Source organism: Amblyomma maculatum, chromosome 6 (assembly GCF_055883805.1).
Source record: "Amblyomma maculatum isolate TAMU_Amacu chromosome 6, ASM5588380v1, whole genome shotgun sequence".
In the NCBI taxonomy this organism is placed as follows: Eukaryota; Metazoa; Arthropoda; class Arachnida; order Ixodida; family Ixodidae; genus Amblyomma; species Amblyomma maculatum.
The window spans coordinates 102,411,307-102,429,749 of record NC_139349.1 but is presented as its reverse complement, the minus strand read 5'-3'; the positions used below and the strand labels follow the sequence as shown (position 1 = coordinate 102,429,749).

At 44.5% G+C, this 18,443-nt stretch overlaps 1 protein-coding gene across 2 annotated transcripts in view; it reads right to left on the bottom strand.

Moving 5' to 3' along the window:
* LOC146186459 (homeotic protein ultrabithorax-like) overlaps positions 1-18,443 on the bottom strand; it is a 449,712-nt gene that overhangs the window by 66,635 nt on the left and 364,634 nt on the right. For both annotated transcript variants that reach the window (XR_014708111.1, XM_084607212.1), the window contains one exon: positions 18,063-18,083. Coding sequence is in view for 1 of the 2 variants with exons in the window: in XM_084607212.1 (XP_084463338.1) it covers positions 18,063-18,083 (21 nt within the window). In the remaining variant the exon portion in view is untranslated. The remainder of the gene's footprint in view (positions 1-18,062; positions 18,084-18,443) is intronic.

The window sequence follows — 18,443 nt, the reverse complement described above, 5'->3', positions numbered from 1 at the left end:
TTCTATTATTATTCCGAGCAGGATCGGCGCCAAGTATGCAGGGATGCGCGCGTGGCTTTTAAGTGTAGCAGAACGGTCGGTGAAGCGCATTCCGGGAATAAGAGGGCCGCGGTCGAGTCTGGCTGCGACATGGGGAAGGGATTTGGCGGCCGTGAACGGGAAACAAACACTGGCGGCCAGCGCACTTGAAGGGCGGATCTCGTCTGGTTTGACAGTCAAACAAACGTGCTCGAATCCGCATGTCTGAAGTATGGCATTTCTGAAGATTTCTTTTTTGCACTGGATGCGAGCCGAAACCTCCTGTTACTGCTTGCCTTGAACTGCTATCTTTGTCATATTCTATACCAGTCTTCTGCTATTCCTCGTTTCCAAATTGCCACTGTGTCCTCTACCAGGAGTTTATTTCAGGGTGGCTGCCGAACGTCGCTTGCCACCGGGACGAGAAATTTTTGCATGGAACGAGTGGTCTGTCTGCTCAACTGTTTTCTGCTCCGGGGTTTTGCAGCGAAATGCAGACTTGGAGCACGTGGAACATGCCAATCATTAAAAAACGATTCCATAGTCAGTTATTTACTTAGCTCGTAAATCAGGAACAGCCGCCTGCGCCACCGGGTGCGATAGCAGCATGTCAGCAGTCAACTCACGATACACCGGATGTCCCAGCAAAATGTAAGCAAGATTTTTAAAGCGGTGAGTTCTATACCCAGCAAAGCCAAATGAGGGTCTGAGTAGCGTGGCCTACTTAGCCTGTAGTAGTTTTGGTTTCCCAGACTTCAACATCATCATCACTACAAACACCAGCCTGACATTCCCACCGCAGGGCGAAAACCTCTCCCATACCTCCCAAAAACCCGTTCATGCATGTACCAGCTGCATCCCTTTGATCCCTGCAAACTTTCTAACCTCATTCGCCCACGTAACTCTCCTCCACTCCATGCTACCCTTACCTTCCCTTGGAATCGACTGTCACCTTAGGGACCACTCATTCATTAGCAATCAATAAATTACTAATGAGCAAACTTTTCCGTTACTGTATTCAGAAACAACGTGTCAAATACAAGTAAAGACATGTAGAACGTTTTGAAAAACGGCTGACTGGAATGTTTGCACCAGGGATACCATTTACGCAAAGCAGCTGTTTTTTTTTTGTTTTTTTTTTGCCGGTCTTAAAACGGTAATATAGGCAGAAAAAAATACATCCACATGACAGCGGAGTCACTTCAGCGTCCCAAAACGCGTCGCAAAGAACAAAATCCGCTTTCCACTGGTGCGATCACTCCGATGGGGCCTTGCGTGTGCATTGGGCGAGAGATATGCGCCAGCAGCTGGTGACGTCATAACTTTCTGTGAAGGCCATTATATAAAACTACGAAAATTGTACCTGGACGATCTTTCGATGTTATATCTATAACTTTCGTGTTGGCACTTTTTGTTGCCAAAGTCCATTAGTAAAACGTTAATTAGTCATAACGCATTGGCCAAATTTTGAAAACGAAAAAATACCACAGATTAGGCGACTCTCATCAGGGCCCGTGTTCCGAGTTTTCGTCGTTTTTTCGTAAGTGCGTTTTTGTCATTTTCGCCCTCGTATCAGTGGCGGAAACGCAGGAACCGGAAATTATGGCAACCGAACTGACATTCAGTTTCACTAATCTGATGGCTCGAGGTGAAGGCGAAGACGACACTTCGGAAAATGGCGTAAGGTCGGATTAAGGGACCATCTCTCAGTTGATTAGAACACACCAGATTTTTTTTTTGTTTTTTTTTTTTTTAATGCGTGGCTAGATTTAGCTTATACACATGTAGGTATATAGAGCGCCCGCCGGTCAATAGAGAGCGAAAGGAAATCGAGTCTGGAAAATAAACAGTACGAAAATTTGGCGGGACACTTAATCTCCGCCGGTATATCGCGACAGCGTTTATATGGCTCCTGTCAGCCGGCTCGCCTTTCGGATCCTCGTTCATGTACGCACAATTTGCTGCGTGTATATAACTATAATCTTATATCATGTACCTCTGTTATCTAACAGACCCAGTGGCAAGCAGTGGTAACCTATACCAGATTATATGAAAGACTACGGGAAGTAGATATAAAGACCCGATTTAACCGAGCCGTAAGAACGTGCCTACGCCGTCTAGGGGCACTATGCCTAATTCAGGATCTAAGGGTCCTGGAATGCTGACATGTCAGCCATGTCACAGGCCAACATACCGCCTGGTGCCAGAAGCATGCCTGTGGTTTTGCTCTCACAACGTCGGCAAAGTTTGATTTCCTGGAGAATAGGGCTTAGAAAAGTCGCCAGTAACGTTAACTGAAGATAAAAGCGTGGCAACAAAAATAAATATATACGACTGCAGAATCGACACAACTCTCAATTCGCTTGTTTTGCGTGTCTCGTCCTTGGCGCAGTTTTGCTTAAAAAATGTCGTGCCAACTGGTCCATATATCGTACCCATCTGGGAGGTGACACTTTTACGAGCATTCAGTGACCGATTACGCCCTGTGTTTGGGTATGTGGCATTCTCTTTTTATATACGTTTTTTTTTTCTTTAGACCCTGGACACCTCTTGTGCTTTTTTGGGACCAGTGCAAGCAGTAGCCAAACTAAAATTGGATCTTGATTGCGAACTATAACCTTTTCGTTTCGCTCGTATCTAGGGGCTAACGAAAATCCGAATTTCGGTTCAGTGTCATGGAATCCACGTTATCGAAGTGCGCCGCTCCATCTCTTTGAATTTTCGAAAAGTGTGAGAGCATATAGATATAGAGTCAGTCAGGGGTTATGCATGCTCAAGAAACTGCCTGGAATCAAACGCGAAGTGCAGCAAGTATATGGGTAATTTTCCCAGCGAAAGAAACAGAAAATACAAGAAAACGCGTTAAACAATGCCGCCGTCATGCATCGTCCAACTCGTGACTAACCTCGCAAACACAGCGAGTCTCGCTGCACGCGGGCGCATCATCTGGTTAATTGCACGAGGGAATAATCATAAAGGAGCTCGTGTTCCTTAAGCGAACCGAAAACGAAAAAAAAAAAAAACGCTCTTACGAGACTCGCCTTTGCATAAGCCCACTATACCGGCAAAAACCGTGCAGCGCAGTAGAAGCTGAAAGCCGTTGTCAGACCTAATCAGCTGCCCCATTCACAGCGGTGTTTCTTCGTAGCAGCGGCTCCCGATTGGCAGCCATTCCTCGACCAGCCAATCACTACAGCGAACAATGCGATAACAAAGGTGGTATGCGGCCAATAACGGAATGTTTACTACGAGCGAATAGTCTATTTAGCCGGTTGGTCCCCAATTAGCTGACGTCTGTAATTGTACTACAGACTGCACGGTATTTTTGTGAGATCGGGCGTACGTCTGTGTGCCTGCATGCGCCGCACCGTGGCCAAGGAACGATTCTGCGAAGGCCGTCATCTCTAAGCCTTAGCACGGTCGCGCGCGCGCCGCGGGCTTCTGTCTGCAAGGTCCCTCATCGACGTGCTCCGAAAGCGCGTGTCGAGGAAGTTACGACACCGATAAATCTGCGACCGTGGACGCACTGGGGAAGGCTGCGACCAGGCGCGAGAGCGGCTTTCTTTCATATACCGCGAGCGTGCATTACAAGGCGTTCCCATCCACTCTCTCTCTCTCAATCTCTCTAACTCCTCCATCGCAAGCGCTTGCTCCCGGGCTTCTGCACCCAAAACTCCGCGCATTGTGTGCAGTTTATATACACTGAAGCAAAAGAGATGCGCGCAAAAAAGCAAGGAGTCAATCATTTCGTAGAGGGCTCCCAGATTGTGTACATAAAGTGAACATCGTCACCTTGTATAGACAGATATATGTACACTATATGCCCGCACACAAGAACTCGCTGGCTCGCAGTGCGAAGGCAGAGGCTCTATATAGAGCGATGACGTAATGGGCCCACATTTCCATGAACATCGATAACCGTACACATCACCACAGTTTCGAAGCTCCGCCGCCAAGTTGATATCGCGGACGGCGCCTCTCATACGGCGAAGTTGAGTGGCAGTTTTATGGCTCGCCACGTTGCTTCACGTGTGAGCGGGTACGCGTGTAAAAGGCCTCGCATACTCTTTTCCTATATACGCCGTTCGCTCCCCTCCCTGTGCATACTACGCGCAGTGCGCATGCTTTCACGTGCGCGAGGGCTTGGACTCTGATATGACGGTAGCGCATACATATCGTTTGTTGTGCACCGCCGTATTTATGCATTCCAGCCTCCCATTGCTATAGGCTGCAAATTGAGCCGTGATCGGAATATCGCCCATTGAACATATTTACGCCCAATGTGGAAGTGACGTAAAGTGATTCTTTTATTTTTTATTTTTTTTCGGTTCCGCAGCTAGACGCGGATGCTTTCATACGTTATTATTTTTTTTTCCTCTTTCTCTCTCTATGTTCCTTCAGTGCAGCAGATTCCTGGCAAGTTGTCGACACCGCTATTCTGACGAGTCGACACTTCCCACCATTTTGAGCCGTTAGCAGGAATAACGCGGTGCTAACGCCTATACTTTCGTGCAGAATATGCAACATTATACGTTGTCGAACAAGCCCATAACCCGAGAACTGCGCTGAGAAAGGAAGAAAGAGAAATAGAAATGAAAAATAAAGCAGAAAACAATATTTTGTCGCTTAGAATGAGCGCATTTGATCTTCAGCACCAGTCGAGGGACTATGGGTATGACGTAGACACTTTAAAAGGAGACAGCGAATTTTTCGCAATTGTGTCAGGCACCTGGTGACATTTGCTTGAAGAAGTGCAAAGCGTTCGCAATTCGACAAGGTTGTTCCAGAAGTTTGAAAAAAAAAATATTGTAACAGTACGTTTACAGTGCGTAAATTACAGTGCGTTAATTTACAGTGCGTAAAGAAAAATGCGTTAGTGCCTCATTGTTTGGTTCGCGTGAAAGAGGGCCGTACCGGACTGTGGACTATAAATTGCTCATCGGAACCAGTTGTTTTTCCAGCAGGTTCCAAACTATAGCTTCATGTAGCGCAACTCTCCCGAATTGTGTAGCTGTCGTTACTCCTGCCCTAGACAACCCCGCTACTAACTCACCTGCTGACGAAAAGCTTCTTCCGATGATCAGTGCATCGTTGAACACATCACAACGACAGATATTGAAGAACCTCTTGTGCCAGCACCTATCCGTCTTTGATTTCACGCAGTCCGACGGCTCGCAACGTTTTCCCCTGTCGCGCGCACGCCACAGGATTGACACGGGATCTGCCCATCCGATCCGTCAAAAGCCGTACCGTGTGTCACCATCAGAGCGTAAGATCATCACCGAGCAAGTCCAAGACATGTTGAACAGGGGCGTAATACAGGAATCCTCAAGTCCTTGGGCTGCTCCCGTGATATTGGTGAAGAAAAAAGACGGAACATGGAGGTTCTGCATTGACTATCGTCGCCTCAACTCCATCACTAAAAAGGATGTGTATCCTCTACCACGCATCGACGATGCCATAGATTGCCTTTTTTCCGCGTCTTATTTCTCTTCGGTTGATTTGCGATCGGGTTATTGGCAGATTCCGATGGATCCTGCTGACAAGGAAAAAACTGCATTTGTTACCCCGGACGGCCTATTTGAATTTAACGTGATGCCCTTCGGTCTATGTAATGCGCCGGCCACATTTGAAAGATTTATGGACACAATACTTCGTGGCCTCAAGTGGGAGATCTGCATGTGCTATTTAGACGATGTTGTTATTTTTGGCCGGACTTTTACTCAACATAACACGCGACTCGCTGTTGTGTTAGATTGCCTACAGAAGGCTGGCCTTGTCCTGAATTCTAAAAAGTGCCGTTTTGGTGAACGTCAAGCGCTGGTACTCGGGCATCTCGTCGACCGCGATGGAGTTCGGCCAGATCCACAGAAGAGTGCAGCAGTTGCAGCATTCCAACGACCACAGACTCAAAAGGAGCTCCGCAGTTTTCTGGGCCTGTGTTCCTACTTTCGACGATTCATTCCAAGGTTTGCCGACGTCGCCTACCCTCTGACATCCCTTCTACAAAAGGACGTCCCTTTCGACTGGACCTCAGATTGCGACGCGTCTTTCCGCCAACTAAAGTTTCTGCTAACGTCACATCCCATACTACGGCACTTCAACCCCTCCGCTCCGACTGAAGTCCACACTGATGCAAGTGGGATTGGTGTTGGCGCTGTGCTTGTGCAACGTTCGACAACAGGCGAGCATGTAATTGCGTATGCAAGCCGTTCCCTCAGCAAACCTGAGCGTAACTACACTGTTACGGAGCAGGAGTGTCTCGCTGTAGTTTTCGCTGTTCAGCGGTTTCGGTGCTACCTATATGGCCGCCATTTCACGGTTGTGACGGACCATCATGCCCTGTGTTGGCTTGCCAACCTTCGTGATCCATCTGGTCGTCTGGCACGCTGGGCCCTTCGTCTGCAAGAGTACGACTTCACTGTTTCGTACAAGAGTGGCCGCAAACACGCCGATGCAGACTGTCTTTCACGCCTTCCTCTTCCTACGACCGAATGTGACTCTGGTGATTTCGATCATTACATCGCCTCCGTCGTGCCCGAGTTTCCCGACGCCTCGGCTTTGCGGACTGCGCAAGAGACCGACATAAGCCTCGAGCCCCTGCTTGCGGAGGCGCGGGATTCCACTGCTTCCAGCCCATTTTGTCTCCGTGATGGCCTTTTGTACAAAAAGGCTTACTCAAGCACCGGTACAAATTTTCTGCTTGTGGTTCCCGAGAGCTACCGCTCGTGCATCTTACGCGCCATGCACGACGACCCCACTTCCGGTCACCTGGGCTCTGCAAGAACGCTCCATCGTGCCCGCGACCGGTTTTATTGGCCAAAGATGCGCCAGACGACTGAGCGATATGTGGCGAGCTGTACTGAGTGCCAACGACACAAACGCCCTACGTCCACGCCACAGGGCTTGCTGCATCCTGTGACTCCGCCACGTGGCGCATTTGAAAAAATCGGAATCGACCTTATGGGTCCCTTCCCGAAGTCATCCGACGGAAATCGTTGGATCGTGGTTTGTGCCGACTACCTCACCCGCTACTGCGAAACGGCAGCTCTTCCTTCAGCCACCGCTCACCACGTGTCCCTGTTCTTGCTCCGTTCTGTGATCCTCCGCCATGGACCTCCGCGAGTGATCATCAGTGACCGAGGTCGCCAGTTTATGGCAGATGTTGTGGAAGAGCTTCTTCGTTTGTGTGCGTCGCATTTTAGGCATTCCACACCATATCACCCTCAAACCAACGGCTTGACGGAGCGCATAAACCGCACACTCACAAACATGCTATCTATGTACATCGCATCTGACCACAAGAATTGGGATACTATACTGCCATTTATAACGTTTGCATTCAACACCGCAACCCATGAGACTACTGGCTACAGTCCGTTCTTCCTGCTATATGCCCGTCCTCCTCGGTATTGTCTAGATACCATTCTTCCTTACTCCGTCCATGATGAACCGTGCATTGCGGAAACTCTTTGTCGAGCCGAAGAAGCTCGCCGTCTCGCCCGTTTGCGAATTCTCGCTTCTCAAGAGCGTTCAAAAGCTCGGTACGACAGTCGGCATAGCCATGTGTCTTACGCCCCTGGAGATTTAGTGTGGCTTTGGCGACCTCTCCGAAAGCGTGGTTTAGCGCAGAAAATGTTGGCGCATTACGCTGGCCCTTACGTTGTGCTTGAACGCGTCAGTGAAGTGAACTACCAAATAGCACGTATGACAGCAAGTGGTCGTCGTTCAGTCAGAACTGAAGTTGCCCATGTCGCCCGGATGAAGCCGTGTCACTCTCGTGGAAACGAATAACTACTTCGCCCGGGGGGCTTCGTCTGCAAAGGGGGAAAATGTAACAGTACGGAAGAAGATGAAGTTTAGAAGACAAGTGAAGGAGAAAGACGTTGAAAAAGGACTCTCGTGCCGGACGCGCTGCCGTTGACCAGCTGAGCTCCCGACCCTATCGTCTTGTTGTTCAGCGCTCCGACGTCTTACCCCCTACGTAACAATATATATATTAGCTGCCCCGAGGACAGAATAACTATCTACGAGAACACATTAAAAATATGGACATAGCTGCACACGTGTTACGTATATAGCTTCTTTTTTTTTTTTTTTTTCTCCGACTCCGCTGTTTCTTGCCGCTTACCGAGTTCAACCCCGTGGTCCATTTCATTTCAAAACAAACGAGAATGTTTCTTTTTTTTTTCGAAGTGACTATTATGATTCACAACTAAGAACGTCTGTTGCTCAATTGTCTTAAGAGTTCATTTTTATGATCTGTCACTTTCACTGGTCAATATTCTATAAATTCTAGCACTTCAATTCGATCCAATTGGCTTTCTTCTGGCATCATCAGTATCAAAGTAGGACAGATGGCTTCTGAATACTTTAAAAAGGCAAAGCACAGTAAGGGAAAGGGGGGGGGGGGGGGGGGGGGCTGTAATTAAAAATTTAAGACTCGCGGTAATCTTGCGAAGAGAAGCCTAAATTCTTATTTCAGCAATGCTTTTTTCAGTATGAGCTTAATGAGTTGCTATTGTATCCAAAACGAAAAACTGGATGACTTGCGACTGAGTAGCCCCCCTCCCTTCCCCCCCCCCTTTTTTTTTCTTGCTAGGAACGCGTTATTACATATAACAAAGAAAATGCGAGAGAATGTGCTATGGCCGCATGCAAATGACGCGCGCTTACTGCAGAAACAATGTATTTTCGCAGTCAGACGGGCTGATGAGTTACGTCAACAAATTCCTTTTTTTTGTGTGTGTGCATATGTGTACGTGTGCCCATGTCAAAATAGCAAGTGGTTGGAGCTATGATCTGAAGTAAAAGACTGTTGTTAGGTAAAGGGGAGAGATTTACAACAGCGTCTCCGTGTTGAATCAGGGTGTGTTTAAGAACTAACAAAACATATTTACGATGTGCATTCTGTGTATTAAATACCAGTTTTCAAACCCTGCAAACTTATCAAGGAACTTTTTTTTTCCTGACTCATGAACTGATACGACAAAGTTAATATTTACTGCATTTACAATTTTCTAACCGATATGCTCGACAAAGAAGTCATTTGCATACGTCGAGCTGAAATCAGTCACTAATTAATAGCCCATCCGTAATGCCACAGAAGTGTAATTGAAAGAAAACCAATACCGCGAGCAGTATATACGACCTGTCACGCACATCACATATCTCATATATCCTTCCATCATCTCAAAACGATGTATCTTGCAATGGTTGCCATCCGTAACTCAATGCCGAAAAAAAATAATAACTACACATCGCAGTTACATCCACGACACAATAAGTTCCTAAAATGAGAAGTTTAGATGTAGCTTTGCTTTACTTTATCAGCTAACCTTATTCAAGCAACTTATCGTCATCATCATCAGTCACAAGCTCCTGCGCCTTCCTATTTGCAGCGGTCTCTTCACAGTAACGCATCCATGCAGTTTTACCGTTCGCGCTACAGCTTATTTGTCCTGATAGTCAGGCAGGTGTGAAAGTCGCATATGTAGTGTTGGAGAATTATGATTAACTTTTCTCCTAGCTCTGAAAAATTTGTCTTATTCTATCATGCCAGCAGCTCAGAGACGAAATTTCAGCTGGGGAGCGGCAATGCTTCTAAAGCGAGTTAGATGTGAAAAGTTGCCGTGAGAGCTATATAAAGCCATATAGCACACGTCAGTAGCCCGGCCTGTTATATGAAAGTGGCACAGGCAGAGATGTTTTTCTTGTTATTTTAAGCCCTACTATACTTACTTACCGAAGTAACGCGACCACAACATTAACCCTCTCTGCCACTTTGCATGAACTCATTTTATGTGTTGCGCTCTCTTGACTGCACGAGCATTCCTGGATTTCTCACTCCACCACTTTGATTTCCAAGAGTTGGGTGTGAGCCCCGCAGCACGGCATGATCATTGAGGTGCCACTTATGTGCTCAGCCTAAAGCAATACATGTCCTAAATACCCCAGACACATAAGCAGCTAACAGCATATGAAGCAAAGGCGCACCTATGAAACATGGGGCAGGTCTAGAGGACTTAGTTTGCAGGGTGGTTTCATCCGAACACGTCAATGATAGCTTTTGTTGTAGTTGGGCTCTACAGCATGTAAACAGCTAGGGCTATCATGCGCTGCAGACACGAGGTAAAAACGTCTGGTGTTTAATGGACTAAACATTACTATTCTAGAGTATGTCTAAAAAGTTTTCTTTCTTCATAAGCCTCAAGGAACACAAAAAAATTATTTAAAATACTGCGGGATAAAAAGGAATGCGTCCTTTGTAAAATGGCGAAAAACATTTTCCCCAGTGTTTTGCGCACGAGAATGAGATGCGATTTACTGTGAGCACATCTCTACAATTTTTCCCAGAAGTTTTTGTCTTGTTTTATTAGCTAAAATAAAAAAAAAAGAAAGACATGCAACAAATGTCTATGCATAATATTGCTTCTATGAAACCTTCCTGCATGTTGCCTGCTTTATTTACGACCTGGAAAGATGTATTTCGAGAAGTTCAATACATTGTTTACTGCCTTTTCCTGAGCCGTTAGCCATTCATTCTCCAAATTTAGTGTGCCATGTTTTCACGCAGTCTCGGAGCATGTTTACTTACGACAAGGATCCAAATGGTAACATTCTATGGATCATATATACCATATCTTTACATCATAAATTTGCCTTTACAAGTTTCCCAAATTTCACGATTCTTTTTACCTACGCCACAAAAGCTCTACATTAGTCAACATAATATTGTCCGCCTGTCGACGATATAGCGGTAAGGCGCCGGCGTAAATAAGAACAAAAAATGATGTTTGGTTTTATGCTCAGCTGTGGTTCAAAATACTTCTTTTAATTTTTTTTTATTGAATTTTACATGTCAAACGAGACGAGGACAAGTCCTCTGTCGAAACATTGTCTAGAAAAATGAAGGTCTTTTCCCTTCCTTTCGCTTTATGCTTCATGTCATATGGTAGAATAAAAGAAATCCAGACCCTCGTTATTAGGCGCCTAAGTGTTGCGCGTTAATTAAGGGCGCGACTACTACTATAAAAGTTTGATACCTGAAATAGTTTGATCTGCTCCGGTGTTATTGTCCTATATGTACGACCTTTTAACAAAGATCTCTCGTAAATACTGAAAGATTCTCAGCATCATTAAACGTTGTAGATGTAGGTAGTGAACACGAAAGTCTACCTGGGTAATTTTTATTTTGCTTAAGAAAACTGCCGCATTTCAGGGTGTAATTATTTCGTAGCCCCAAGCTAAGAAAAGCAAATGACAAGGTAACCTAAGTTACTGCCAGGCAGCGAAGATCGCCAATGGCTTGTAATGTCCCTCGTCAAGTTGACTACTGACCGCACTGTTCTTCTATTCTCTATTAACCAGATCGCATTCCTCGCGTAAGGAACGAGCGCAACCTTTTTCCCTTCTGCGAGAAGTCCGTTCTAATGACAAGGTTTTACAGAATGGAGGCTTTCACGCACTAATCAAGCATTATCTATAAGAAGTGAAGAAGAGATTTAAGTCTATAATTTGGGAAACGTGACGGTCAATTCAAATATTCGAATGTGCTCTTAGTAACCCAATGTCACAAGTAAACGATGCTTATGCTAGAGGTGGCTCCTTCCTTTTAAAAAAAATTACACGTTGCCGCCTTGTGTTTAAGGTTACCAAGCAGGCGTGCTCAAAGACACGAAAGCTTAAGTAGATTGGAAAAGCGCAGTGCGTGATTCTTTGCCTCCAGTGCTTTGGAATATTACTGAGTGTTAGTGAGAGAATAAGAAAGAACTTGCGATGATGCATAGTGATTTTCTCTTCACAAAATACATTTGTCCTTAATGCAGGTACCCAAGACATGGGGAGCCCTGCAGCCACTCGACATGGGATTCATGCTGAGCAAGGAGCGAACGAAGAATCCTGCAACTGATCTTTCCCGGGGACGGTATACACATCGGTTTCATGTTCCAGCTCCTCAGATACGCTGTCCATGATGTTCGTCCATGCTAAGCATGGCAGTGAAAACAGTCTTTGGAGATGAAACGCCGAAGTATGAAAACAAAGTGAGCAACGGACAACATGGATATATATGTCTCTGTATCCAAGCTGTGCTCTCATGTGACTTAGTTATGCATGCATGCAGGAAGCGAGGCCCCTATGTGCTCTGCTAACGTAATCCATGCCCACGTCTGTTCCTGGTGTAGTTACCAGTAATATATCCTTCTCTCGGCCCCTACTCGTAAGATAAACTATGATTTTAACAAGATAGTTAAATAAAATAGCTTCGTTGAGGCACTTTATCTACAATCTTTATTAGAGGCGCACTGTAAGTCGGAATGAATGGCTCAAATATGGTTTCATGACCCCGACTAACCAACGCACGACAAAGAAGCAGTGGACTATATTCGAATATCTAATAAATCAGCTAAGTGCAGAATATGTCAATACAAATGCACTTTACGGTCCGGAAGCGCTTACCGAAGACAAAAACTTTTTATCACGCCGGATGTCCAAACACAAGACGCTGGACATTCATTCAGCGGGGAAGCACACAAGGAAGGAACTAAGCGCAGTACCGATTAGATTAAGATATGGGAAAAAACAAGCGTTTCCCTTTCCATCTAATGGCTTCCAGCTCACTGAAAGACACTCTCCAGAACAAAGGGCCACCAATGTGCCTTCAGCGCAGTAGTATAGTATACGCGAGAGGAGGAAAATGAGGAGGCACGGAGGCAAGTGCATGAGTATCTTCGCTTCTCAGCTACCATTAGAGTTCGTGTCCAGCGGTTTATTTATTTTAGTATTCCTCACAGCAAAAGTGCCAGGCTTTTTTTTTTTTTCTGCGTTCCTCCTTGCCCACTATTCCGGAAAGCGCGCAGAATGCGTACTGACGACGAGTGAGGAACTTTCAGTGAGCAAAAGGGAAAGAGAGAAAGCGAAAGAAAGAAAACAAAAAGGGGGGGGGGGGGGGCAGCTATAGGCCGGAACCCGGCGGCGAGGCTCGTAGAGGAAACACCTCTGGCGCTCGTGATTGGCCATTCGCTTTGAAACGACGTCGTCTACGTCACTGCCAGAAGCGGCAGATGTAAACAGCGTGCGCTGCGGGACAGGAACCGAGTAACGCGCACGCCCTCGCACAATTTACGCGTTTATAACCGGCGAGTGCCGGCACCGGGTTTTTGAGCTGCTTTCAGCGTGTCTTTCCTTCGTCTCTCGCTCTTTTCCTTCTCTCGTTCCTTCTTTCTTTCTTTTTTTCCTTTGCGGTCCTTTGCCCGAGCGGTGAAAACAGAGCGAACCAAAGACTTGAACGTCTCCTTAGAAAAACCTGAGCTTTGAGTGACATTCGCCCTCTATAGGCTGTTTGAAATAAAATACGGTAAAACGCGCGAAAAAAAAAAAAAAAAAGAACGGGGGACAGAAAGAAGCGTCCGTCCTAACGCGACTAGTGGCGATGTCGAAGAAGTCAGTCTGTTTGGTGTCCCTATGTGAAAAAGTGCACTTTTTCGATCCGTGCGCGTGCCTCCTTGGGGATATTTCGGATACGAACCGCTCAAGCAGACGTAAAGTAGGTAAGGAGAGCGACATTTATTGCTCTGCACGACGCATATTTGGGTTTCAAGAGTGTGTTGCTGTCGTGCGGGATGGCTCTCACCACTAGCGCAGTAGAGTCAAGTGCAGGACGCATCCAATCTGTTCCCATTCGTCTCGGCATTATTTTATTCTCTCAAGCTCGGTTTTTTCCTTTGCAAAATATCGTGGTTAATTTGAGTGCACGCAGCGATTCAAGCAGGCTGCTTTTGCTTTAGAGCCTGCAGTGACTACTAAAGCAACCCTTATACAGTTTCGCTCCCTCCATCCTATAAACTAACACGTTATGGACAAATTATAGAAAACAACGGAAGCAGGTAAACATTAATGAAACAGAGGCCACATCGATCGAAGCCATGCGACGCAGTTTTGAAATGTGTACGGAAAATAGCCTCGGTTCATTTGTACAAACAGTTTATAGGAACGCAATATTTGCAGTGATCTTTCAGGAAGTAACGCGCTAGACGTAGTCTTAGGGAAATGTTCATAAATATCGCATTTTTTAAAATCTTGGAATCGAGACAGATTATGATTTAATTTACTTCAACACTCAAATCTCCGATGATATCCCACCTTTAGAACGATACATATCAGTTATTCGGAAAGCTCCTTCGGTACAATAAGACAACCTTTTCACGTTTTTTAGCTGGTCCCTTGCTCTCCGATTTCCTGAAGCTAGATGAACGAAGGATAACCAGATGAACGTCTCTACGCCTTGGAGACTGTAACGTTAGAGAATGTCACTGAATGCCATACGGTTACGTCAGTTCTGATGGTATTACGCGTATCGGAAGAGCTCAGTCGCGAAGTATAGGATTGATTTGATTTATAGGGTTTAACGTCCCAAAGCAACACAGGCTATGAGGCACGCCGAAGTGGAGGACACCAGAAATTTCAGCCACTTGGGGTTCTTTTAACGTGCACTGACATCGCACAGCACACGGGCGCCTGGCTTTTCGCCTCCGTCGAAAAGCGGCCGCCGCGGCCTTAATCGAGTCCGAATCCTCCGCAGAGCAGTCAAGGGTCCTTAATCGCTGTACTATAACGGTGGATTCTCGGCAAGTAAGGCTAAAAAATATATCTTCGAGGTGTAGATGCACGAAAAGGGTGAAAATCATGCAGGGGTTCATCTCACCTTTTCCAACTCATTTACAATTTTTTTTTTTTTCATCTCTACAAACTTTCAACCTTGACCTGATTATAGCGCGATGAACAAATGTTCAAAACGAACGCTAGAACTAAAATAAAGTGTAAAGGGACCTCGCCGGGTGCATGCGTGCACTGTGTTTTGGTACTACTGGTTTTAAGTAGATATAACACGTACGATTTAATAATAAACTTTTCAATTGTAGCTAGCGAGTGTGGATATTGTTCAGAACAACGGAAAAGAATTGTAGATAACATCGCATTGTAAAAAGGAATTCAAAAGTAACAAAGGAAACGGCACAAGTTTGTTTAATGAGCGCAAGTAAATTAAGACATTGCACACTGATATCTTACTTACAGAAGCTGCTGACACACCCCTAACCAAGTCAAGGACCACAATCGAGCTGCAATTAATGTCTGTAGAATAATGCGATAAGCGTTAGAAAGCATTTAATCAGATGTAGTTTGTGATGATTACACCAAGTCTGTTCCGTTCACGATTAATCGACGGAAAGAATAAGCACTGAAAGCAGTCTATCTGAAATATGTGTACTCTTTTAGTGTGTGCGAGTGCTATGGGGTTACGTATGGATACTGAAGCTGATAAATGAATCTCAGTTGTGTTGATTTACTTTGTTTTCCTTGTAAAGTGAGCATGCCAATTTATCAGCAGATCAGTTAAACAATAAATTTGTCTATATTAATAGGGAATAAATCTATGATTCGTTATTTCCACTCAGATTTATGTGGCGTTTAGTAACGAAAAGTTAGATATTAGCGTATTCCAGGACTTTTCCTATACATGCACGGTAGGCTTTGTCTCTGATCTGCGGGTGCCCACTGGGGACAATGTTTACAAACTATATATTTGCTGTGATATGCGTAGAACCCCCAGCTGATGACGTCATGAGGCTGTATTATCCGATGTACTTCTGTTCTTTAACTACAACCAAAAGAGCCTCATTGGTGGAGGTATATATTTAAAGTGATTTTTTTTTTATGTGTGTGTGTGTGTGTGCGGTCGTCTTTAAACGGGCGGATTTTAGTGTTTAGGTTCATTCGCCAAGCATTACGTCATCCTTTAGCAGCTTTAAGGTGATATTCAATCTATGTGAACATCAGTGAATTAATGTCAGAATACAGGACCAATCGCCGCTGAAAACCTGACGTTCGAGAGGAACTTCAATACAGACACGAAGTAAACAAGGGTCTTGAACGTAACTTCGAGGTAATACAGATCACTCAAATGCATCGATATATGTTATATGATTAATTTATATGTTGTAACCGATGCCTAAATGTGGTCATCAAAAGATGTAGAATCGAGTTTTGTAATTTGCTTCCGATGAGAACCGTAGCCGACGGCGTTCGAAAAAAAGAAAACAACGTAGAATTTCATCTGTGTATTTGTTTTTGACTAACAATGAAAAAAGGGACATGCAATGCACAGTTCTATTAAATGTTACGTGTGCGGATCATGTTCTTCGAGACTTGTGCTAGAGAGCTGATAAAATACCTAAGCGTTCACGGTATCCCGTTATGTGCGTTAGGATACATGTGTTCAAGATTTTGCAAAGTGGGGAAATTATTGGGACTACCATGTAGCTTCCCATACAGTTCTTCCTTTCTACTTTGTACACCAGCAGAAGTTTTGCAGTTTTACGGTCCTAACTCAAATGATGAAAAAAGTTTCATAAAGATTATGCGCGGATGTACTGCGATTCGCTTTATCGACTTTAGGAATAGTGCATAAACACGGCATGCAGGAGCTATAGTTTTCCAGTACACTTTTAGGTCTTCTGCGCGCTATATTAATTACACTAACTTAAACTCAATATACGACTTTAGCTTTCATTTTACACAGTTCTTAAATGCAGGCATAAAAATGCAGCTGATCCCTATATAGGTGCCATAATCCTTCATTTGCTTACTCGCGTTATCTTGTCAAAAATGCTGATTAATTAGACAACTGTGCTGCATAAGCCCCTGCAAGTCATCGATGACAGCATGCATGGCCACGTTACGGGATGGAGAGAGACTCGTTTAAAAGCATCTACCGTAGATTTTTGCTGATTTATTTAAACATCGTGCTTTTCTTGAATTTCGCACTCGTGCAGCCAGGCATGGCCTCAAGAGTGCTTTCATACTATTTGGTTTGTTTCCTATTCGCGATAGTCAGCGGTTCAGGTTCCCTCTCTATGATACACAAATTAGAATAGAGATACACAAATTAGACTTGCAAAGCATAGATATCTAAGTGTAAGCCAAAATAGTTGCTAACCGACACTTACAAAGCATATCAAGCTGCCCTTTCATGGATATGTTCAAAAGTACCTTGTATTCCCAATGAGCTGAACGAAAACGCTATAGAATTCCAACTCAAACTTTCAGCGCGTTGACATATTACCAAAGTGGACTCTCTTATTTTCACCCCTTTGAAGTCTAACACAGGGGCTTGTGATTAGTGGTCTGCATACACTTAAACAAGCGAAAAAAGATGCTTAACGTGACTGACCGGGTTTTGAAACTCTACGAAGATAATTGATAAACGCTCAAACAGCAGTTCTGCCTTTTCTTTTTATTGTTATATTCTGCTTGCCTGTACAAACAAAAATGAAAACGTCGAATACTGCGATGGTCTGCAAGACTACTGGAGACATCAAGGCAGCATTGGTTTTGATAACACTCCTAGATGCAGATGTAGTGCTGATGTCATGTTTCTTTTTTTTTTTTTTTTCGTCTAATCTTATACAGACGCAGGTCACGTACTACTCTGAGCACTTGCGCTGTATATCGCGCAACGTAACATGCAGATATGGAAGACAACATATGCGTGTAACCACGAGTACGTTACAAGAACGACGCGATAGATTTCATCATCCGAGCCAAACAAGGCACTACCTTCATTAATCGATTTGCTTCGCTAACTCCAACCATAAGAGTGCCATTAAAACATTAACGACCGCAATAAAAAAAAGGGGGAGAGGAAAAACAACTCGCACCTCAAATTCTGTATTTTTGTTACATATATGTTTTTGTATTACGAGTCTGTCATGTTGTATGTCACATCACACTGGTAGCTGCAATTTTCTGGTAACTATATTTATTTTGGGACAACCCTATGCTTAACAAAAAATTAAGCCAGGAAAAGCTTCTGAAACCTGCTTGAGCAGTGAGCAAAGAACATCATGCACACGTATGAGCCTCCATGAGCTCACCTCTATATAATAAACAGAGCATAGCTGCTTAGATTCGTCGCGTTACATTGAAATTACACTGACCGAAAACTGCAGGCGACTGGCTCGAGATGTGATGGGCATAGTACTCACGTGCGATGTAGCTGTTCAGCCCTGAAATCCAAGAAAAAGAAAATTAGAGCGCCACTTCATTATATTCGGAGGCAGGCACACGTTGCAATATTATCACACAGAACAGACCAACTTGATTGTTTATATATATATATATATATAGATTCAACTCAGCATATATGACTATGTCAATAAATATTGATATAGGCAATGTGCTTTTGTTCTAATTTTCTCCTTCAAATACTCATTTACACGCGAATGACGAACAAACACTTAATGAAAGGACTGGCGACCAGTAAGAGGGAACATCAAAATAGAGACAATAGGAAGCGAAAAAAAAAAAAAAAAAAAAGACGGGAAAAAAAAAAAAAAAAAAAAAAAAAAACACTTTTCAAAATACGG